Raw genomic sequence first — 16,468 nt, 5'->3', positions numbered from 1 at the left:
AAATGCAAGCCTGTGTAATGCAGACAGCCAGGCTAGATGTTCTAGCAGCTCCTTTTGGTCCTGAAGTCTCATAAACCTATGGCCAAAACATTTGAGCTTGGCTGTCTGAAGTTAAGCTCTTCTTTGTGGAATCATGTAAAGCATTTACAAAAAAGTAAAGGCAGCTTCTACCAAAGTAAATGAAACACGTATCAAAGGTTGCCAATTCACTTTAGGGCTTAAGGTGTTAAAAAAAAATTGGACTAATTGGAATGCTACAAAGAGATTCACAGTGCAATGAATGACTGAACAGGTTCAAAAATAGCATCTGGAAGTGAAAAAAAAAATGCTGCAGATGTTTGTGGCTTTTTCTTTTTGTGTCTGCTTGTGAAACAGCTGTAGGACTTTTTTGTCTTACAGTAATATTCTTTGTGGTGATCGTGTGCTGCAGGAAAAACACTTTCCTGGAATTTCCAACATGTTGGATGGTGGCAGGTGATGCTACCAGTTGCCAGTTCAATGTGGATACAGTTACGCTTCCTTCCCTTCCCTGCAAATCTGGATTCAGATCCTTTCTTGAATCACAACCTTTTATGTGTCAGTGTTTCCAGGTCCCACATTTTTTGCTGTGGGAAGGGAACCAGGGCTATAGTCACATCAGATATTTACGTAGCATTCCACCAAGGTATAGCAGTTGCCTGCAGTGCCTGCTCTGGCTCTTGCCATCTTAAATTGTCTCTTTACAACGCCTGTAATTACGTGAATGAGGTTGGCAGATACGGAATAAATACTGCTGTACACTCATCTTTATCCAGTTATTAGAACGGGAGAAAGTTAACTTTGCATTTAGTTTTTGGTTCTGTCACAGACTTCCCTCAGATGAGACACATTGTCTACCCTGTGGTTTAATTCCCATTTTTATAAAATAGAACTAATATTTTCACATCTCTCTGAGATTATATCAGGCACAGTGCAAGGCAAGATAACGTCAACTAATTTCAGGAAACCTGGTATGTCTTGTCTATCCAGCACAGTACAGAATCACACAGGGCTACTAGCTGGAAGCAATGATGTACATAATTCATCCTTGAGGAGCACTATGGAGCATTATACCAATGTTGCAAATCTTCATCCAGGTCCATAGCTAGACTGTACAGCGCCAGGTCAGGAATCTCTGCCTATCATGTATGGTGTTTAAACTTGCCCTAAGGTTTTATCTTTTCATGTAAATATGTATAAATCAGGGAAAAAATGACCAAATCTCTCAATATGATCCTCTAAATTAATCCACATCTTTTACATGTGAAGATTAAGAAATAAGAAAAAACCCCAAACATCTGCAATTCAAAAAAGCTTCTGCCTATCTGTGAGTTTCAGACCCAAAGTCCTTCAACTAAACATTAGACACTGCCTGATTCAGGCCACAGATGCACAGAGTTGCCTCCAGGGTGCCTGTTTGTCTCTTCTGACCAATGAGGGTACCTTTGGTAACTATATGCCTAACTCAAGTGCCAAAACTTAAGAAGGGTAAATATACTATGAATGAATAGATAAGTATTTTTACTCCATTTTGGACCACTTACCTAGGGCAAAATTAACACTTCTTCCCTCACTCTCTAGCTTAGACTAATTAGTCTACGCTCAGAAATACTGTAACAAGCTCACTGAAAACAAAGGACCCAGATAACTGGCAAATATGTCCTAAAATTATAGCTCATGGGAGAGAAATCCCTATGCATAAAGCCTGTTTAGCATACACGTTTTGCATCCTTCTGCCCAGGAAGCCTCTTACACTTCCTGAAAGAAAATCTCCTAGAAATAATAAGGAATATTAAAGCAGTCACCATAATGGCAAGAGACACTGTGATATCACCAAGAGGAAAAGCATTAAGACCTGACAGTGTGAGCCACCCTTCAGCTGGCCTCTGTTTTCATATCCAATTCATCCCCGAGAATCTAAGTTGCTGTTTTGAGTTAGCAGCCAGATGAACCTCTCTCTAGCAGAAATTCCTCTCTTTGACTAATTTGCCCACTATTTACAGCATTTGATGCCTTAACTCCAATGTTGCTGGAGGGCTTACAGGCTTAAAGAGATCTTTCTTTTGAGATAATGAACTAGAATGGTGATGATAGGGGCTTTGTATACACATAAAAGGCATTGAGATATCATGGTAGCAAGCACCTCGTGGAACACTAGATGAAGAGATAAGGGAAAGAGAGATGACCTTGATAGTTAGGTTAGATCAGTGATCATCTGTATTTTAGCACATTTGTTCAAGTGAGAGGTACAGGGAAACTTGTTCAGATAGTGTCCTTGATAGAAGATGCCTAAATCCATCTCTGCTATTATACTTCAAAAGTTTTGCAAGGAAAATCTGAGTGCCAGAGCCTGCAGACAGTGCATGCTTACACTGTTCATTCTGGAGCATGTACCAGCTCCTCACGTACCAGCTGCCTCGTGACCAAAGGAAACCAGCAGACTGAATTCATAGCATCACTAAGAATCTTCGTTTTTCTCACAAGCCTTTTTTATCACGTCTCCATCGTATGTGTTCACCTCCTTTGCCATACTAGAATTATTTAGTTCTGGTAAGACCAAACTCTGTGCAGTCACAACACATCATTTTAAGTTCATAACAATAATGAATTCTAGTATCTGTCATCCAACCTGGTTTTATGAGGACTCTAAGCTAGAGAGGCTCCACAATAGTGCAAGGATTTATACTAACCTGGGGCAGGGGGCACGCTCAGAGAAAGGCATATAAATGTGCTTCTGCTGCAAGTCACCCCTCTCTGACTGCTACCGCCTGAAATACCTGCAACATTTGCTCATAAAGTCACAGTGACAACAACTCCATCCGTTAGACTCAAATCAGTGTGCTGGAATTAAAATGGAAGTTAGAGCATCGTTTATCAGCTATTTTAACTAGAGGTCAGTGCATCTAAAGGATGCTGTAATTTTCCACTGCTTTCTACAAGGACGGGAATTACTTTTTCCTCAGTACAGCCCTGCATCACTCTGTGATCCTGTGTGCATAATCCCTTGGCACTAAAGCCTCTTATTGACAACGCAGTAAACCTGCTCCGTAAGCATCAGAAAAGGGAAATAAAAGATGTTCCAAATTTGTGTTTGGCAAAATATGACACTGAAATCAATTAGATGTTTCCAGATCAATAGGGTCCTCAGTCAATAAACCTCCTGTCAGAACAATGTCTAGCAGACCTGTTGACAACATTAGAAAGCTCCTGATTTAAAATCTCTGTTGGGGTTGTTATTAATGCTGTTACCCAGTACCTTATCTATTTGCTGCTACTTGTAGACATAATTTGTGGGGGCAGTCTGAAGGTCTTCACTGAAAGTTTTGGCTGTTGCACATGAAACTTTATTGCAAGGTCAGACACAAGAACTTGTTTGTTGGGGATTTACAGGAGGAAAAGAAAAGCTTTTGAGATTTTGTTTCAGGAGACAGATGCTGTTAGGAGTGCCATCACCCTTTGCATTTGTGGGCTATGTCATTCCTTCAGTCCAAGCCTTGAATTCCACCTTTGTTTAATTAACCCAAAGCCAAACACTGCTGAAAATATTTGGAGAATTTAGGGAAGCTTCCTTCCAGGGTCAGCCAAGTAATTCTAGGAACAGTTCAACCTGCTGCATCCTAAGGTCTTGATTCCGCAAGATAAGTAAGCAGGAATTCATTCATTCAGCATTGAATTAACTGCCAAACTGAAGTTCAGAAGCTATCAGAGAATCTAATTCCTGGAGGATGGAGGCACTGAATTACATTCATAACTCTTCCTCTACAGCAGACAGTGAGGACCAGGACAGAATCAGAGGAGGAGAGCCCACAAATTCCAGTTACCATGTGGGTTGCTGAAGCCTCTGACCTTCCTGAAGGGCAAGAGGGAAAAGTTTCTGTGTGCCTTGTAAACATTGTCAGGCAGGATTAACATCTGTCTGTCCACCACAGATGAAGAAACCTCCCAAACAGTGAGACTTCTCCAGGGAGACATATTTCCAGAGTCCAGCTACTACTGCTGAAGGCGCTTTGAAGTGCACTGGCCAACACAGGCCCACATTAGTGATGTGCGTGTGCTCACTCTTTAAGAGAAATTGAATCACATCCCTCCTGGCTTTACGTTGGGCATGTCCCAGTCTCTGTGCCAGCAGGACCCTGATGTAGCCAGCACATTGTGCCTGCTCTGCCATTATGCCTAGGTCACCCACGGTTCCAGCAGAGTCTGTGTCTTTCTGCATCTCTCACAGCCCAGCAGCAGGGCCCTGGTTTGGATGCTGGCGTGGTGAAGAGCTTGATGAGTATCTGTTTATCTAGTGCTACTTCCACACGGAATACAGCAGAGTCAAATGCTTTACACTAAGTTACAAATCAAACCAGTTCTTTCTTATTGCCACTAAGCAGCAGTTCCTGGGGTTTTGTAAGCTGGTTAAACTTTGTGACTAAAAAATCAGTAGCACTCTGCTCAGAAGTGCAATATAAGACTATCAGAATGAAGGTATGGGCCCAAGGTCCGTGGAGGTCAGCCTGGGTTACCGGCACCGGCTAACAGTGCACTGCTAACGGAGAGGGCGAGAACAGCAAGTATTCAGTGATTTGCACCCAAAACAGCCCAGGCTCCCCAGAATTTGTGGTCCAGGAACATTCCAGGTCGGACACAGCACCTTTGTAAACAAATCTTTTTTTTTTTTTTTTTTTCCCCCTGTTGATCTGTCCAGATATTCTTGAACCCATCCAGACTTTTGTTGTGCACACGCCCTGGGGCAAGGAGTTCTATAACTTTCAATTTTCCTTGTGTGGAGTCTCCCTTTATTTTCAGTGTCCACCTTCTGCTTTATTTTTATTCAATTTGCTTTGAAAAATTATTGATTTAGAAGTTCGGGACAATTTGTCAAAATTTGAGCCTGAGGGTGAAAAATAATGAGTGTGAACCATCGCTGTAATTTTTGATTCTTCTTTTGTATTTACTTTATAGCTGTATGCTTCTAACCCACTGACTATACAAATTTTTGATGCAAACCCTTGCAATTTATTGGGATTTTCACAATGCCTGGTACTTTTCTGTAAGATTTGACTCGCGAATAAGGGTATCTTTGGGCACCTTTTCCTTGCTTGTGTTCTTTTACTTGTTTCCACCACTAAAGGTTTTGCTGCTATCGTTGTAGAGCAAAGTTTTAAAACTCAACCTTAGGACACTCAGGCTTTTAAGCCCAACCCCGGGCTTTGGAGAACCCAGCTCATGACTTTGAAACGCGGCGTGAATTACAAATAATAGTAACTCGTCCTTTGGGAAGAATTCCTCCCTCCCACATTAAAAACGCCGCCGCCGGACCGGCGGACGAGCGGCACCCCCGGCGCGGGGAGGGGGCGAGGGCCGGCAGGTGGGTGCCGGGAGGGGCGGGAGGGACCGGCGTACGGACGGACGGACGGGCGGACGGAGGGACACCGGGTTCCCGCGGCGGGGCGCGGCCGGGGGTGCGCGGCGCCGGGCCGTGCCGGGCCGGGCCGGGCGGTGGCGGGCGGCGGAGGAGCGGAGCCGCGCGGGCGGGGGGCGCCGCCGGGGCGCTGCCGGCGGAAGGCGCTGGGTGCCAGGTCGGAGCGGGGCGCCGGTCCCGCCCCGGCGCTATCCGGCCGGCAGCCGCGGCCCTCCGCCCCCCGCCGGCAGCGGTACCCCCCCGCCCCGCCTCTGCTCCGCCGGCGCGGAGGTTCAGGGGGGGAGAGGGGGGACGCGATACGGACACGGGACCCGCGCCGTGGGTGCGCGGCCGCTGGCCCCGCGCCGTGGCGAGGGGTGGGCAGTGCCTCCTCCCGTGGGGCAGGGTTACCGCGGCCGGCAGCTCGGTGAGGGCCGGAGTGGCCCCCCCCCTCCACTCCTCCCCTCCCCTCCCCCGGCGCTGCCCGTGCGTGTGTGTGTGTGTGTGTGTGTGTGCCTGCGCGCGCTGATTACAGTAATTTTGAGGGCGATGTTGCAACGGGGCAGAGTGTGCGGGGCGGCCCGTGCCGAACTTTATAACGCTCCTGCATGTCAGCCGCCCTCGGTATTGCGCCCGTAAACGGGTCACCGGGAGCGACGGCCGGTCTCGCCGCCCTCGCCGCCTCCCTCCTGCCTCCGGGCCGCCCGGCCGCCAAGGGGAGTTACTTGGGATTACGGCGGCGGCCGCGAGCCCCGTCCCAGCCTCAGCGCTGCCGCGCCCCGCCCGCGGTCCCGGCCGGGAGCGAGATGAGGGGCAAAGAGGAGAAGTCGTCGCTGAAAGGTGGGTTCACCGCCCTGCCGGCGGGACCCCCTGCCCTGGCAGGAAAACCGAAACCCGCGGGGGAAATAACCCCAGCGGCAGCGGGGCCACGGAACGGCGGGGCGCCGGGGGATACGGGGAGCGCGGGGGGGCCGTGCGGGGGTACAGCCGGGGCAGCGTGTGGCACGGAAAGGGGCCAGGTGACTTGGGGCCAGGTGACCTGGCGAGAGCGACGGAGCCCTTGCAAAAAGAGCGACGCGGCGGTGGTGCAGCCGGCCGGGGCGGGCGCAGCGGTGGGGCCGCGCCGTGGGCGCTTGCGGGCACCGTCGGGGCGCCGCGGCGGAGCGGGGAGGCGGGAGGTGGGCTGCAGCCCCTTCAGGTTGTGCGGGAGAGCGGGGAGGCTGTGCCGGAGCCTGCCCGGGGGCTGGGAGGCGGCTGCCTCCGCGCAGGGCTGGCATCGGTGTGCCCGGCTGCCGGGCGCCACGTCGCAGAGCCCGGCGGGAGATGCCAGGGGAGCAGCGAGCGGGGGACGGGAGCTCCCGTGACCCTCAAAAGTGCGGCTCTCGAGTAGCTGTTGATCAGCAGCGCTCTGAAGTCAGTCCAGAGGGGGCAGAGGAAACCGGCAGCTTCTATTCCAACCTACCAAGTTTTTGGTTTTGGGGGGTTATTTAGTGTTTTGGGGTTTTTTGTGTGTTTTTTTTTTTTTTTTTCCTCCGCTTCCCTTAATGAGAGTGGTAGTTTTTGTAACAGAGTGAGGAAAGCAGCCCTGCCAGCCGCAGCCAGCTCTTCCTTGCTTCTCCCTGCCGCCGCCTCCCATGCATTCCCCGCACCGTGGCGGCGGGGCCGCTCAGGGCCCCGCTCCGCTCCGGGAGGGGCCCACCGGCCGCTCGGTGCAGAGGCGACCGTGGTCGGCCAGCACCCCTCTTTGCTCTCTCGCTGTATGAAGCCTTTGGGGCGCTTTTTAATATCTGTGCCCACTTCGCGGGGGTGATCTCGCTACCCCAGGTCATCCGCCTTGATGCTCAGGGTGAGCCGCAGCCTTTGACGGCTGCTACGCTGGGGTGCTTGCCATCACACCCACCATCCCCCCCCCGAAGCAGACGATACAGGCCGCTGCCCAGGGATGCCGCCCAGCGGCAGGCTGTGGTTGCCGAGGGAGGCAGCAGCAGAAGGTGCAGGGGGAAAAAAAAAAAAAAAACCCAGCACAAAAAACAGAGGAAAAAAGAAAAAAAAAAAAGTCTCCGGGTGAGGAGAGGACGGGGGCACGTTGCAGCTGGAGCCGCTGGCCTCAGCCCAGCGCCCCCCCCCAGACAGCAAGGCGAAATATGCGCATGAATGACGCCCCGTCGGGTGGAAAGTTCCACCCGGCTGTAGCGCGCAGTAGCCCGGCACCCCCCGGGCGCGCCTGTCCCCTGCGAGGGCTGCCAGCGGGGTTGAGCCCCAGGGGCAGGCTTGGGGGGGGGGGGCATGGGACCCTTCGCTGGCACCCCGGCAGCATGGTTTCACCTTGTGCTCCGTGCTCCTGACCTTCGTGCACCAGCGCTCCTGACGCGCCCCCAGTGCACCCGTAAGAAATCGACGGAGCAATCAAGTCCCGGGTACACCGTGTCCCAAATGACCGTCTGCAGTGGGAACAAGAACCGTGGAGCGGGGCTGTTGTGGTTTTTTTTTTATCTTTATTGCACTTGCCTAGTCCTTGGTCATCTCCCAACCTTTTCTAGAAGCAGATCTCTGCGCTTTTCTCCAAGTTCAGGGGACTTGGAATTTTTTTTTTCGCCACTTGTTTCCCTTTTTGGCCTTAAAAAAGACGGTGGTGTGTTGGGTTGGTTTTTTTTTTTTTTTTTCCCTTTCAGTAATGTCCCAGCCGGGATCAGGGCAGTGCACAGAAGGGATATTTGTTTGTTTTATTGAAAACCGGGCAGGAAATCTTGTTCTCCTGAGTCACTGCGGCTCCTTCAAGGAAACGTCAGCCTCCCTTATCGCCGCTCACCCGGGGCGACGGGTCTGCGGCGGGGCCGGGAGCGGACGCGGGCGGCGGCGGGGGAGGTGGGACAGGACACACACTTGAGGAAGAGGTGCCCGTCAGGGACAGAGCCAGATTTAAACTTTATATATCCGCAAAAAAAAGAAGGGTTGGAAAAAGAGGCAGAGACAGGGCTGCGTGAGTTTGCTATGGAAAAAAACCAAAACAAAACCCCCAAAACCCCACAAGGGATTTGATGCGTTTGCTTGTGGATGTTCTGCACGGTGGGGATGTTCGGGGCGGGGGGGGCAGGTTGCGTCCAAGATAGGGGCATGGCAAAGGCGGCGACGCTCGTGTGTGTGTCGTGTCGTCGTCCCCCCCCCCCGCCCCCCGACGTCCTCGGAGGCGGCCGGTGGCTTCCGAGGACGTCGGGGGGGGGGGGGGGGGCGGGGGAAGAGCGTCGCCGCCCCGCCCGGTCCCGCCCATCACCACCGCCACTTAAGCGCCGTCGGGTGCTTCGGCGAGGCAGTGCGGTGCTTGGTAGCCGGTGGTATCGCACGCTCGTTAGTTATCTCCCGCCTCGCTCTTAAAATGACCGTGAAAGCAGCCGAGGCGTCTGGTCCTACCTTGACCTACTCGAAGATGAGGGGGATGGTGGCCATCCTCATCGGTGAGCGGCGGGGGGCTGCTTCGGGGATGCTCGGTGGGGCTGTGATTTTTCTGCCAGGCTGGCTTAACGATTTTATTTTTCCTTTCCCTGTCATTTTATAGCTTTCATGAAACAGAGGAGAATGGGACTAAACGATTTCATTCAGAAGATTGCCACCAACTCCTATGCATGCAAGCAGTAAGTATCAGAAATTTTGGCCGGATTTCTGTCACAAATATCGCTCCGTATTGCGAGGTCTAGTTAAAAAAAAAAAAAAAGTTTGTTTACTGTAATGCCTCTGGCATGACTACTACGCAAGAGTTAATTGATCCTTTTAGGTATTAATCACTTTGAAACAATCTTCATGCGCTTGGTTTGGGAGAAATAACGTTGGATGGGATTTCTGGTAACCCGTTCCTATTTTGAACTATACTTAGAACATAAATACATTTTTTTATATGACGGAATTTACTTTCTCTAGATTAATTTTACCCCCTAAATCGAATAGATTGTTTCAATGGTCTTCTGTAATAGCCCAAACCAAAACTCATCTTTCGCGATACGTGCTTGCCCTCTGGTGGAAAGATCTGCTGATGTGTCTGGTAACTCTTCTAATTATGCATGCTCTTATCCTTGCAGCCCTGAAGTTCAGTCTATCTTGAAAATCTCCCAGCCTCAAGAGCCTGAACTTATGAATGCTAATCCTTCTCCTCCGGTAAGCAGATTTTACTCAGTGAAGCATTTTTAGAACATCAAATCAGCCAGTAATAGAAGTATAGCAAAATTAGTATCATGAGTGTTACTTTAGTTCAGGTCATAGCACACTGATGTAACTGGGAAAAAGAGTAATCGAGTTAGACTGAAAGCTCTTATCTTTCCGCCATGGAGAAGAAATTTTAGAACAGCTTTATTAGTTCTTACTTCATCATGGAATGTGGCTAAGAGCTCAGCAAGAACTTTTAAGTAAGCTATGGGTGTTACGCTCTTCTTAGGCAGTACCTAATAAGATAATTAAGATACTCGGTGGAGGTCAGTGTTAAATTTTTAGTGGTAATAAGAGTGCTGATCTTCATTTTCAAGGTCACTTTATGTTTGTAAAAAAGATACATTGTTGAGACTCTCACTACCAAACTGTTTCAGTAAATGTGGTTTCTGTTTATTTTTCTAGCCCAGTCCTTCACAACAGATCAACCTTGGTCCATCATCCAACCCACATGCCAAACCATCAGACTTTCATTTCTTAAAAGTGATTGGAAAAGGCAGTTTTGGGAAGGTAAACTTAACTTTTTTTTTTTTCCCGGTAGTAATTTATTTGCTTTTTAGCTCTCCTATGTAATGCCTGAGGGTCGGGTTTGTACTGGTTTTAGTAAATGGTGGTCATTTAAACCTGACCTGAGGATGTCCTGCTTTCCAGTGCGTGGCTCCCTGCATAGCTGTGGGGAGAGGGAGAAGGAAGCTGCATTTGAAAGAGTCATAACAGAGCCAGGGAGTGCAGTGCACTGGTGCTTTGGAATAATACGTGCTTTGCTTTTGGAAGGGAAAGAAATCAGATGTAGAAACTTTGGGCTAGATTAATCTGCCCGAGCGGTTAGTGTTAGGCATTTCCAGCGAAGGGCTTGCACATTGAACCAGAGGGATGTAACAGTGCTCAGCAGTTAACGGAAAGGCTTGCTTCCAGTTAAGTTTACAAGTTGTTCTGTATTTCAGTATTGCTCAGTTCTGGGATTTTATGCTCTTTCAGGTTCTCCTTGCACGGCATAAGGCAGAAGAGCAGTTCTATGCTGTTAAAGTCCTGCAGAAAAAAGCAATCCTGAAGAAGAAGGAGGTAAGATGCTTCTTCATGATGCCATTGCAATGTCCATCAAATACATTTTTACTGCTATTCCTAAGCAAGTGTACTAAGCATTGATGTTTTCTTATGTTTTCAGGAGAAGCACATTATGTCAGAGCGCAATGTCCTGCTGAAAAATGTGAAACACCCCTTCCTGGTCGGGCTTCACTTTTCCTTCCAAACTGCAGACAAATTGTATTTTGTCCTAGACTACATCAATGGTGGAGAGGTAAGCAGTAAGAAAATGAAATAGTATTTCCTATCATGTGCATGGTGGTAGGGTAGGCTTTTTCACCCTTCCTTTTAAATATAAAAGAGTTGCAAGGGGAAGAGTCGTGGGGGAAAAGTTACTAGATTGAATGTTTCCAGCCTGCCAAGTTTTGAACTACCAAAGGATCGTTAGGCCATTTCCTCCTATTGTTCTCCCTAGCTATATATGTTGAGTCTAATTAAGTGCATTGTTAGCAGGCTTTGGCGCCGTTTACACAACTTTGTTCTCTCTGTCTCCTGTAGTTGTTCTACCATCTCCAGAGGGAGCGTTGCTTCCTGGAGCCGAGAGCCCGATTTTACGCTGCTGAAATTGCCAGTGCACTGGGCTACCTGCACTCCCTGAACATTGTTTATCGGTAAGCAACCTTGTTCAGTTTGTCGGACTGAAAAAGCGGGTGCTTTGTTGAATGCGCATTGAAAAGTTGGTCTCAGTATGAGCTCAGAATTGCTTTTAATATTTTTCATGACTTTGTTGAGATTTTGTAAACAATGATACATAAAATATTCTCGCCGTAGCTCCTCTAACAAACATTTGTCTTCTTTCATCTCTTCCTACAGCGACTTGAAGCCTGAGAATATCCTGCTTGATTCGCAGGGGCACATTGTCTTAACTGACTTTGGACTCTGCAAAGAAAACATCGAGCATAATGGCACGACCTCCACCTTCTGCGGCACACCAGAGGTACGGCCACCCGCAGAGTGGCAGCAAGTGCTGTCCTCGTCAGTGAAAACTGACATCTCCTCTGTATGTTTATGACTGATTAGATAAGCAGGGGGTATTACGGGTCTTATAATATCAGGCTGCCAGTGAGGACATGTAGGACACGTAGAGCTTGTTGAGCAGGAGAGCACAGCTCTCGAGCCATCTCCCTGTATATTATAAAGAGCTTGTAGCTTTCTGGTCAATTAAATATTGCTGGGATTCAGTAAGCTGCCTTCATTCAAGAATGGGGAGGCTTTCCTAATTACAAAGGTCTTTTTGGCTAATGCAGCTCTCATCCTTCTCTTACACAGTATCTTGCACCTGAAGTTCTTCATAAGCAGCCCTATGACCGGACTGTGGACTGGTGGTGCCTTGGAGCAGTCCTGTATGAGATGCTTTATGGCCTGGTGAGCAACAAATCCTTCATGACAAAACGAACTAGCTTACTTGTCCTTTACCTGCAAGAAACCCTGTGCCCACCTTTCAGCCTCACTAACCTGTGTCTCTCCCATTCCCACAGCCACCCTTCTACAGTAGGAACACGGCAGAAATGTACGACAACATCTTGAACAAACCCTTGCAGCTGAAGCCAAATATTACTAACTCAGCTAGACATCTCCTGGAAGGCCTCTTGCAGAAGGATAGGACAAAGAGGCTTGGTGCCAAGGAGGACTTTGTAAGTGCAAACTGGCCACTGCCTGTAGGCAGCATAGGAGGATGACTAGGCCATACTGCTTATATTAGCTTGGGTCTGAATGAATCTATTTTTCTCTCTGTAACAGATGGAGATTAAGAATCACATCTTCTTCTCTCCAATTAACTGGGATGATCTCATTAATAAGAAGATTACACCCCCTTTTAACCCAAATGTGGTATGTATAACTTCTAATTATAGAATGTATGGAGAGTGTCTTTTACCTCCTTGTCTTTGTGGGCTGCCCAGGAATTGGAGGGGAGCTGGCCAGATAGATGTGTTTGGGGAACACAGCTTTTACTTCCCCTGTGACTGGCCAGACAAGGTTAAAAATAAGTGGTAGCTGACTTTCTGCTGATGGGACAATCTAAATTTAGCTGGGTTTTTTGGCCTCTCACATGATTCATTTGCATGGCTATTTTAAAATAATCCCCTTCTTACCAAAGGGGAAGGTAAGGTGTAGAAAGCAAGTAGCTTCCCAAGGGCAGAGTTACATTTGGCTCATCAGAGTCAAAATCGTGATCTGAAGAGAGGGATCTCGTTGTGGAGGTTGTTTTCTTTCACTTTCCGAGCATTTTCTAAACTAATAACTAGCTCTGAGATCAAAATCCTCCCCTGTGAACTGCTTCATGGCAGTGTGGCATGTTTGTATTTGGCTTCTGCATGAGCTTAGTTGTTGGTTTTAGTGAGACAATATGCAGGATACAAAAAAAAAAAAAAAAAAAAGACTGAAACTGTTAAGGCTGTTAAAACAGTGGGCCTGAGGTAATAACACTGAGTCTCTGCGTAAGGGTGCTTGTCCCTCTTTTGAATTGAACTACGTTTGGGTCTAAGTGTTGCATCTTTCCTTTTCTGCCCTTTGCGTAGAGTGGCCCCAGTGACCTGCGACACTTCGATCCGGAGTTTACAGATGAGCCAGTCCCCAACTCCATCGGCCAGTCCCCAGACAGCATCCTCATCACTGCCAGCGTCAAAGAAGCTGCTGAGGCTTTTTTGGGCTTCTCCTATGCCCCACCCGTGGACTCTTTCTTGTGAACATTTTTCTTTCTTTCTTTTTTTAATAATAATAACAACTATTATTTTTATTTTTGTTTGGCCTTCTGGTGGAACTGCCAGTTGACCAGTCATCTTGAAACAGAATTTGCACATTTCCACCATGGCAGCTTTGCAGCCTTAATTTTAACTACACTGTTTGCTGGAAGCTTTTTTGAAGAGCACATCACTCTCTAAATGAGCTTTACAGGCTTTTCATTTCCATTTGTTCTTCCCCCAAAGTGGTGCTGTCTCCTTGGGAAAGCAAAACAAGAGTGACTGCTGCCATAGACTGCTACGACAGATCGTAGGAGTAAGAACAAGCTGTTTTGAAATCGTGCTACGAAAAGCCTTGCCTGAAGATCTATTGTGAATGTGATAAGGATTTTATGAAATGTGCCTTTTTCTGATGAGATCTTGTGAGCTCCAAAGCTTTCCCTGTTGCAGAGTGTGTTTCTCAGTTCATTTATTGTGGGTTTACTATGTGAACAAATGGTATGCGTGTGGTCTGCGTACTACAGATGGACTTAGTTTAAAGCATCAGTGTGACACTTGCAGGATACCACAATGTGGGGCATTGTTTGTTTCTTCCATATTTGGAAGATAAATTAAGTGTAATTTTGAAATTTCTTTTGTAAATCTATACAGTCAACTAAAATTACTGAAATGGGCTCACAATTACTTGTATCCAAATGCTTGAAGAAAGCATTGCTGCTATGAAAAAAGATTTCTATTTTTAGAAAGGGTTTTTATGGACCAAAATGCCCCAGCTGCAGTCGGTCAAAGCTGTTGGTTTTTCTTTTTTTTTTTTTTTTTTTTTTTTAGTTTAAAAGATGTCATCTGTAAAATGGGCATTATTTATGGTTTTGGGATTTGGGGGTTTTTCATTCCTGATTGTATGTATTGTAAAAAAGATCTGTACATTCAGTTGTAACTCTAGATGTATATTTAAACTTACAGACTTACTTGTAATGTATACCATCATTGTAATGTAATATAATTAACATGGTTATATGTATCATATTTTTTTGTGACCAAACCCATTGGTTTGCAGTAAAATCCTGAAAAATACTTTCATAAACTCTGTCATTTTTTATTTTAAAACAAAGGTCTTCTTTTTGAAAGATTTTAGCCAGATTTAAAAAAAAGTGAGAACAAATCTGAGCAGCCACTCAGCTAAAATACCTGTGTAATTTAGCTTTGGTGTGTGATGGTTATTCCGTCAAACACCCATACAAGTTTTATCGTGGATACACCTTGGCAAAATACTTGGTCTTCCAACCGTGGGTGTTCAAGTGGGTGCGTATCAGTGTGGGTGCTCTGACGTGGCACAAATGTCAGCACTCAAAACGTTAGCTTCTAGCAGAGTGAAGGTACTGCTCTCTGGTGTGAACAAGGCGTAACTACACTTGAAGAATTAAGTTCTTAGGTCAATTGCATAACTTGAGCTGCTTTAGCGCAGTGCTGCAGGCATATGCTAAAAGGAGGTTGTTGTAAGGCTGATGTGAGCTCCCTAGGCAGGAGCCCATCCTGGAGCATTGCACACAGCTTCTGTGATGGGAGCAGTGTAGTGCACCTGAGTTTACCAGTGTGCTGGAATCTATCAGGGAGGCGGTTTTCACCAGGTGATCATATGCTTACTCAGATGGGGTAAAACTGACTATTCATCCAAAATAGAGCTGTTAAATACAGGATTTTATTACTGGGTACTGCTGGGTGGCCTGCAAGAGGGCCTTTCAGCCAAGAATTAAGATAACTACTTCTGGGGTGCTCCCATTCAATTTCTTCTGCACCGTGATGGATGGCTTCCTTCTACAAGGGGCTGGGCATCTGTGCCTTATTTACAGCTCCCATTATCTACCGGTTACTGCAGCTGGTAGTCTTAGCAATTCAGAGAATCAAAATGAGCAGTTGCTGAGAAAAACCTAGGCAGAGGCAACTGTGCTCAGGCCACTGCGATAACAGCAGTGTAACCAAAGTTCTGATAGGGGTGATATTTCTGTTCATTATATTTCCAAGATAAAAGCAGGCAGTAACTCTGTTGGATGTAGGAACAAAAAAACCTGTATGGCTTGAGCTATAAACTGGGTCTGGGAGACCACACTCAGAGCTGAAAATGCTAATTTATAGCAGCCAAGAAACCCCTCTCCTTTCAGGTCATGTTAGTATATGAAAGAGATGCAGCCACTTCCCTCTCAAACAATCCCAAATTCATGCATTCAGTAACTCTTCAAATAGTGTACTGACAGGCCTTGCAAAGTCTTCCAATGCTATAATGTGCCTGAAACATCTTTTATGTTGATGGCTTGCTAGAGATGTTAAAATATATAGTGCTAATTTGTTCCTATAGAAAATGAAACTGCACTTCCTAAGTGACAAAGTTTTGTGATGCATGTTATCTTTTCCTCACATTTCTCAGGCGTTAGAAAGGTGCTACTTGCAGATATGCCAGCAGAGAACTGCAGCCCTAGGGTAACAAAATATTAAATACTATCTATCGTTTTTCAAGAAAAAAAACACTGAAGTAATTAATAATGAAGAAGAATGGAACTTCAGTGACTCAGAGGTGTACCTTGGGTGCCTTTCATATTTTCCAAGATGTAAGGTATTATTTTAACGGGTTACTTTAAAAAAACAATGTCTGTTTGTAATTTTAACTGTTGTACTGTGCGTAGGCTCATTATGCAACTGCTGCTTTGTACAAAAGTTTGCAATTGCTAGCAATGAATATTCAACACATGCTGCCTCATTTTTTTAGTGTAGAAAAGGTGAAAAATTTGTCCATGTTTTTAATCTCCCTGAATCTGATGTATTACAGTCATGCCTGAAGGGAGGGAGTCTATGGCAGGCGGCTGTTTTTGAGATTTGGTTATTTTGTTTGTTTTACAGAATTTCCTGTCTGTAAGGTCTATATTCCCTTTAGAGAAAAGTCTCTGGAATGAGAAGCAAAAGGCTAGGACTCCTGAAATCCCAGCTGACAAAGGTGTTACTTGTTATTTTGACTAAGAGCTGAATCTGTGGTTTAATTTCACTCATTTGCAAAATGGAACTAATAATCCAAATTTTCTGCCACTGGCAGAGTAGCTTTACTTAACAGACT

General features: G+C 46.7%; 1 protein-coding gene across 5 annotated transcripts in view; it reads left to right on the top strand.

Moving 5' to 3' along the window:
- The window catches only part of SGK1 (serum/glucocorticoid regulated kinase 1), a 79,005-nt gene extending 64,566 nt beyond the window's left edge, over positions 1-14,439 (top strand). Inside the window, exons 1-12 of one of the 5 annotated variants that reach the window (XM_074896363.1) lie at positions 5,936-6,247; positions 8,961-9,036; positions 9,478-9,553; positions 10,007-10,111; positions 10,580-10,663; positions 10,767-10,898; positions 11,183-11,295; positions 11,498-11,621; positions 11,954-12,049; positions 12,163-12,318; positions 12,425-12,514; positions 13,204-14,439. In XM_074896363.1, coding sequence (XP_074752464.1) covers positions 6,016-6,247; positions 8,961-9,036; positions 9,478-9,553; positions 10,007-10,111; positions 10,580-10,663; positions 10,767-10,898; positions 11,183-11,295; positions 11,498-11,621; positions 11,954-12,049; positions 12,163-12,318; positions 12,425-12,514; positions 13,204-13,371 — 1,452 coding nt within the window. In that variant the 5' untranslated portion in view covers positions 5,936-6,015 and the 3' untranslated portion in view covers positions 13,372-14,439. Of the gene's footprint in view, positions 1-5,935; positions 6,248-7,151; positions 7,208-8,638; positions 8,860-8,955; positions 9,037-9,477; positions 9,554-10,006; positions 10,112-10,579; positions 10,664-10,766; positions 10,899-11,182; positions 11,296-11,497; positions 11,622-11,953; positions 12,050-12,162; positions 12,319-12,424; positions 12,515-13,203 lie in introns of those variants that run through there. The other 4 variants (XM_074896365.1, XM_074896364.1, XM_074896362.1 and 1 more) reach the window with 4 other exon arrangements.
- Positions 14,440-16,468: the final 2,029 nt, after the last annotated feature.

Source organism: Athene noctua, chromosome 1 (assembly GCF_965140245.1).
Source record: "Athene noctua chromosome 1, bAthNoc1.hap1.1, whole genome shotgun sequence".
NCBI lineage: Eukaryota > Metazoa > Chordata > Aves > Strigiformes > Strigidae > Athene > Athene noctua.
Note: the sequence above shows the minus strand (reverse complement) of the source record. Positions and strands in the feature narration are given on the sequence as shown.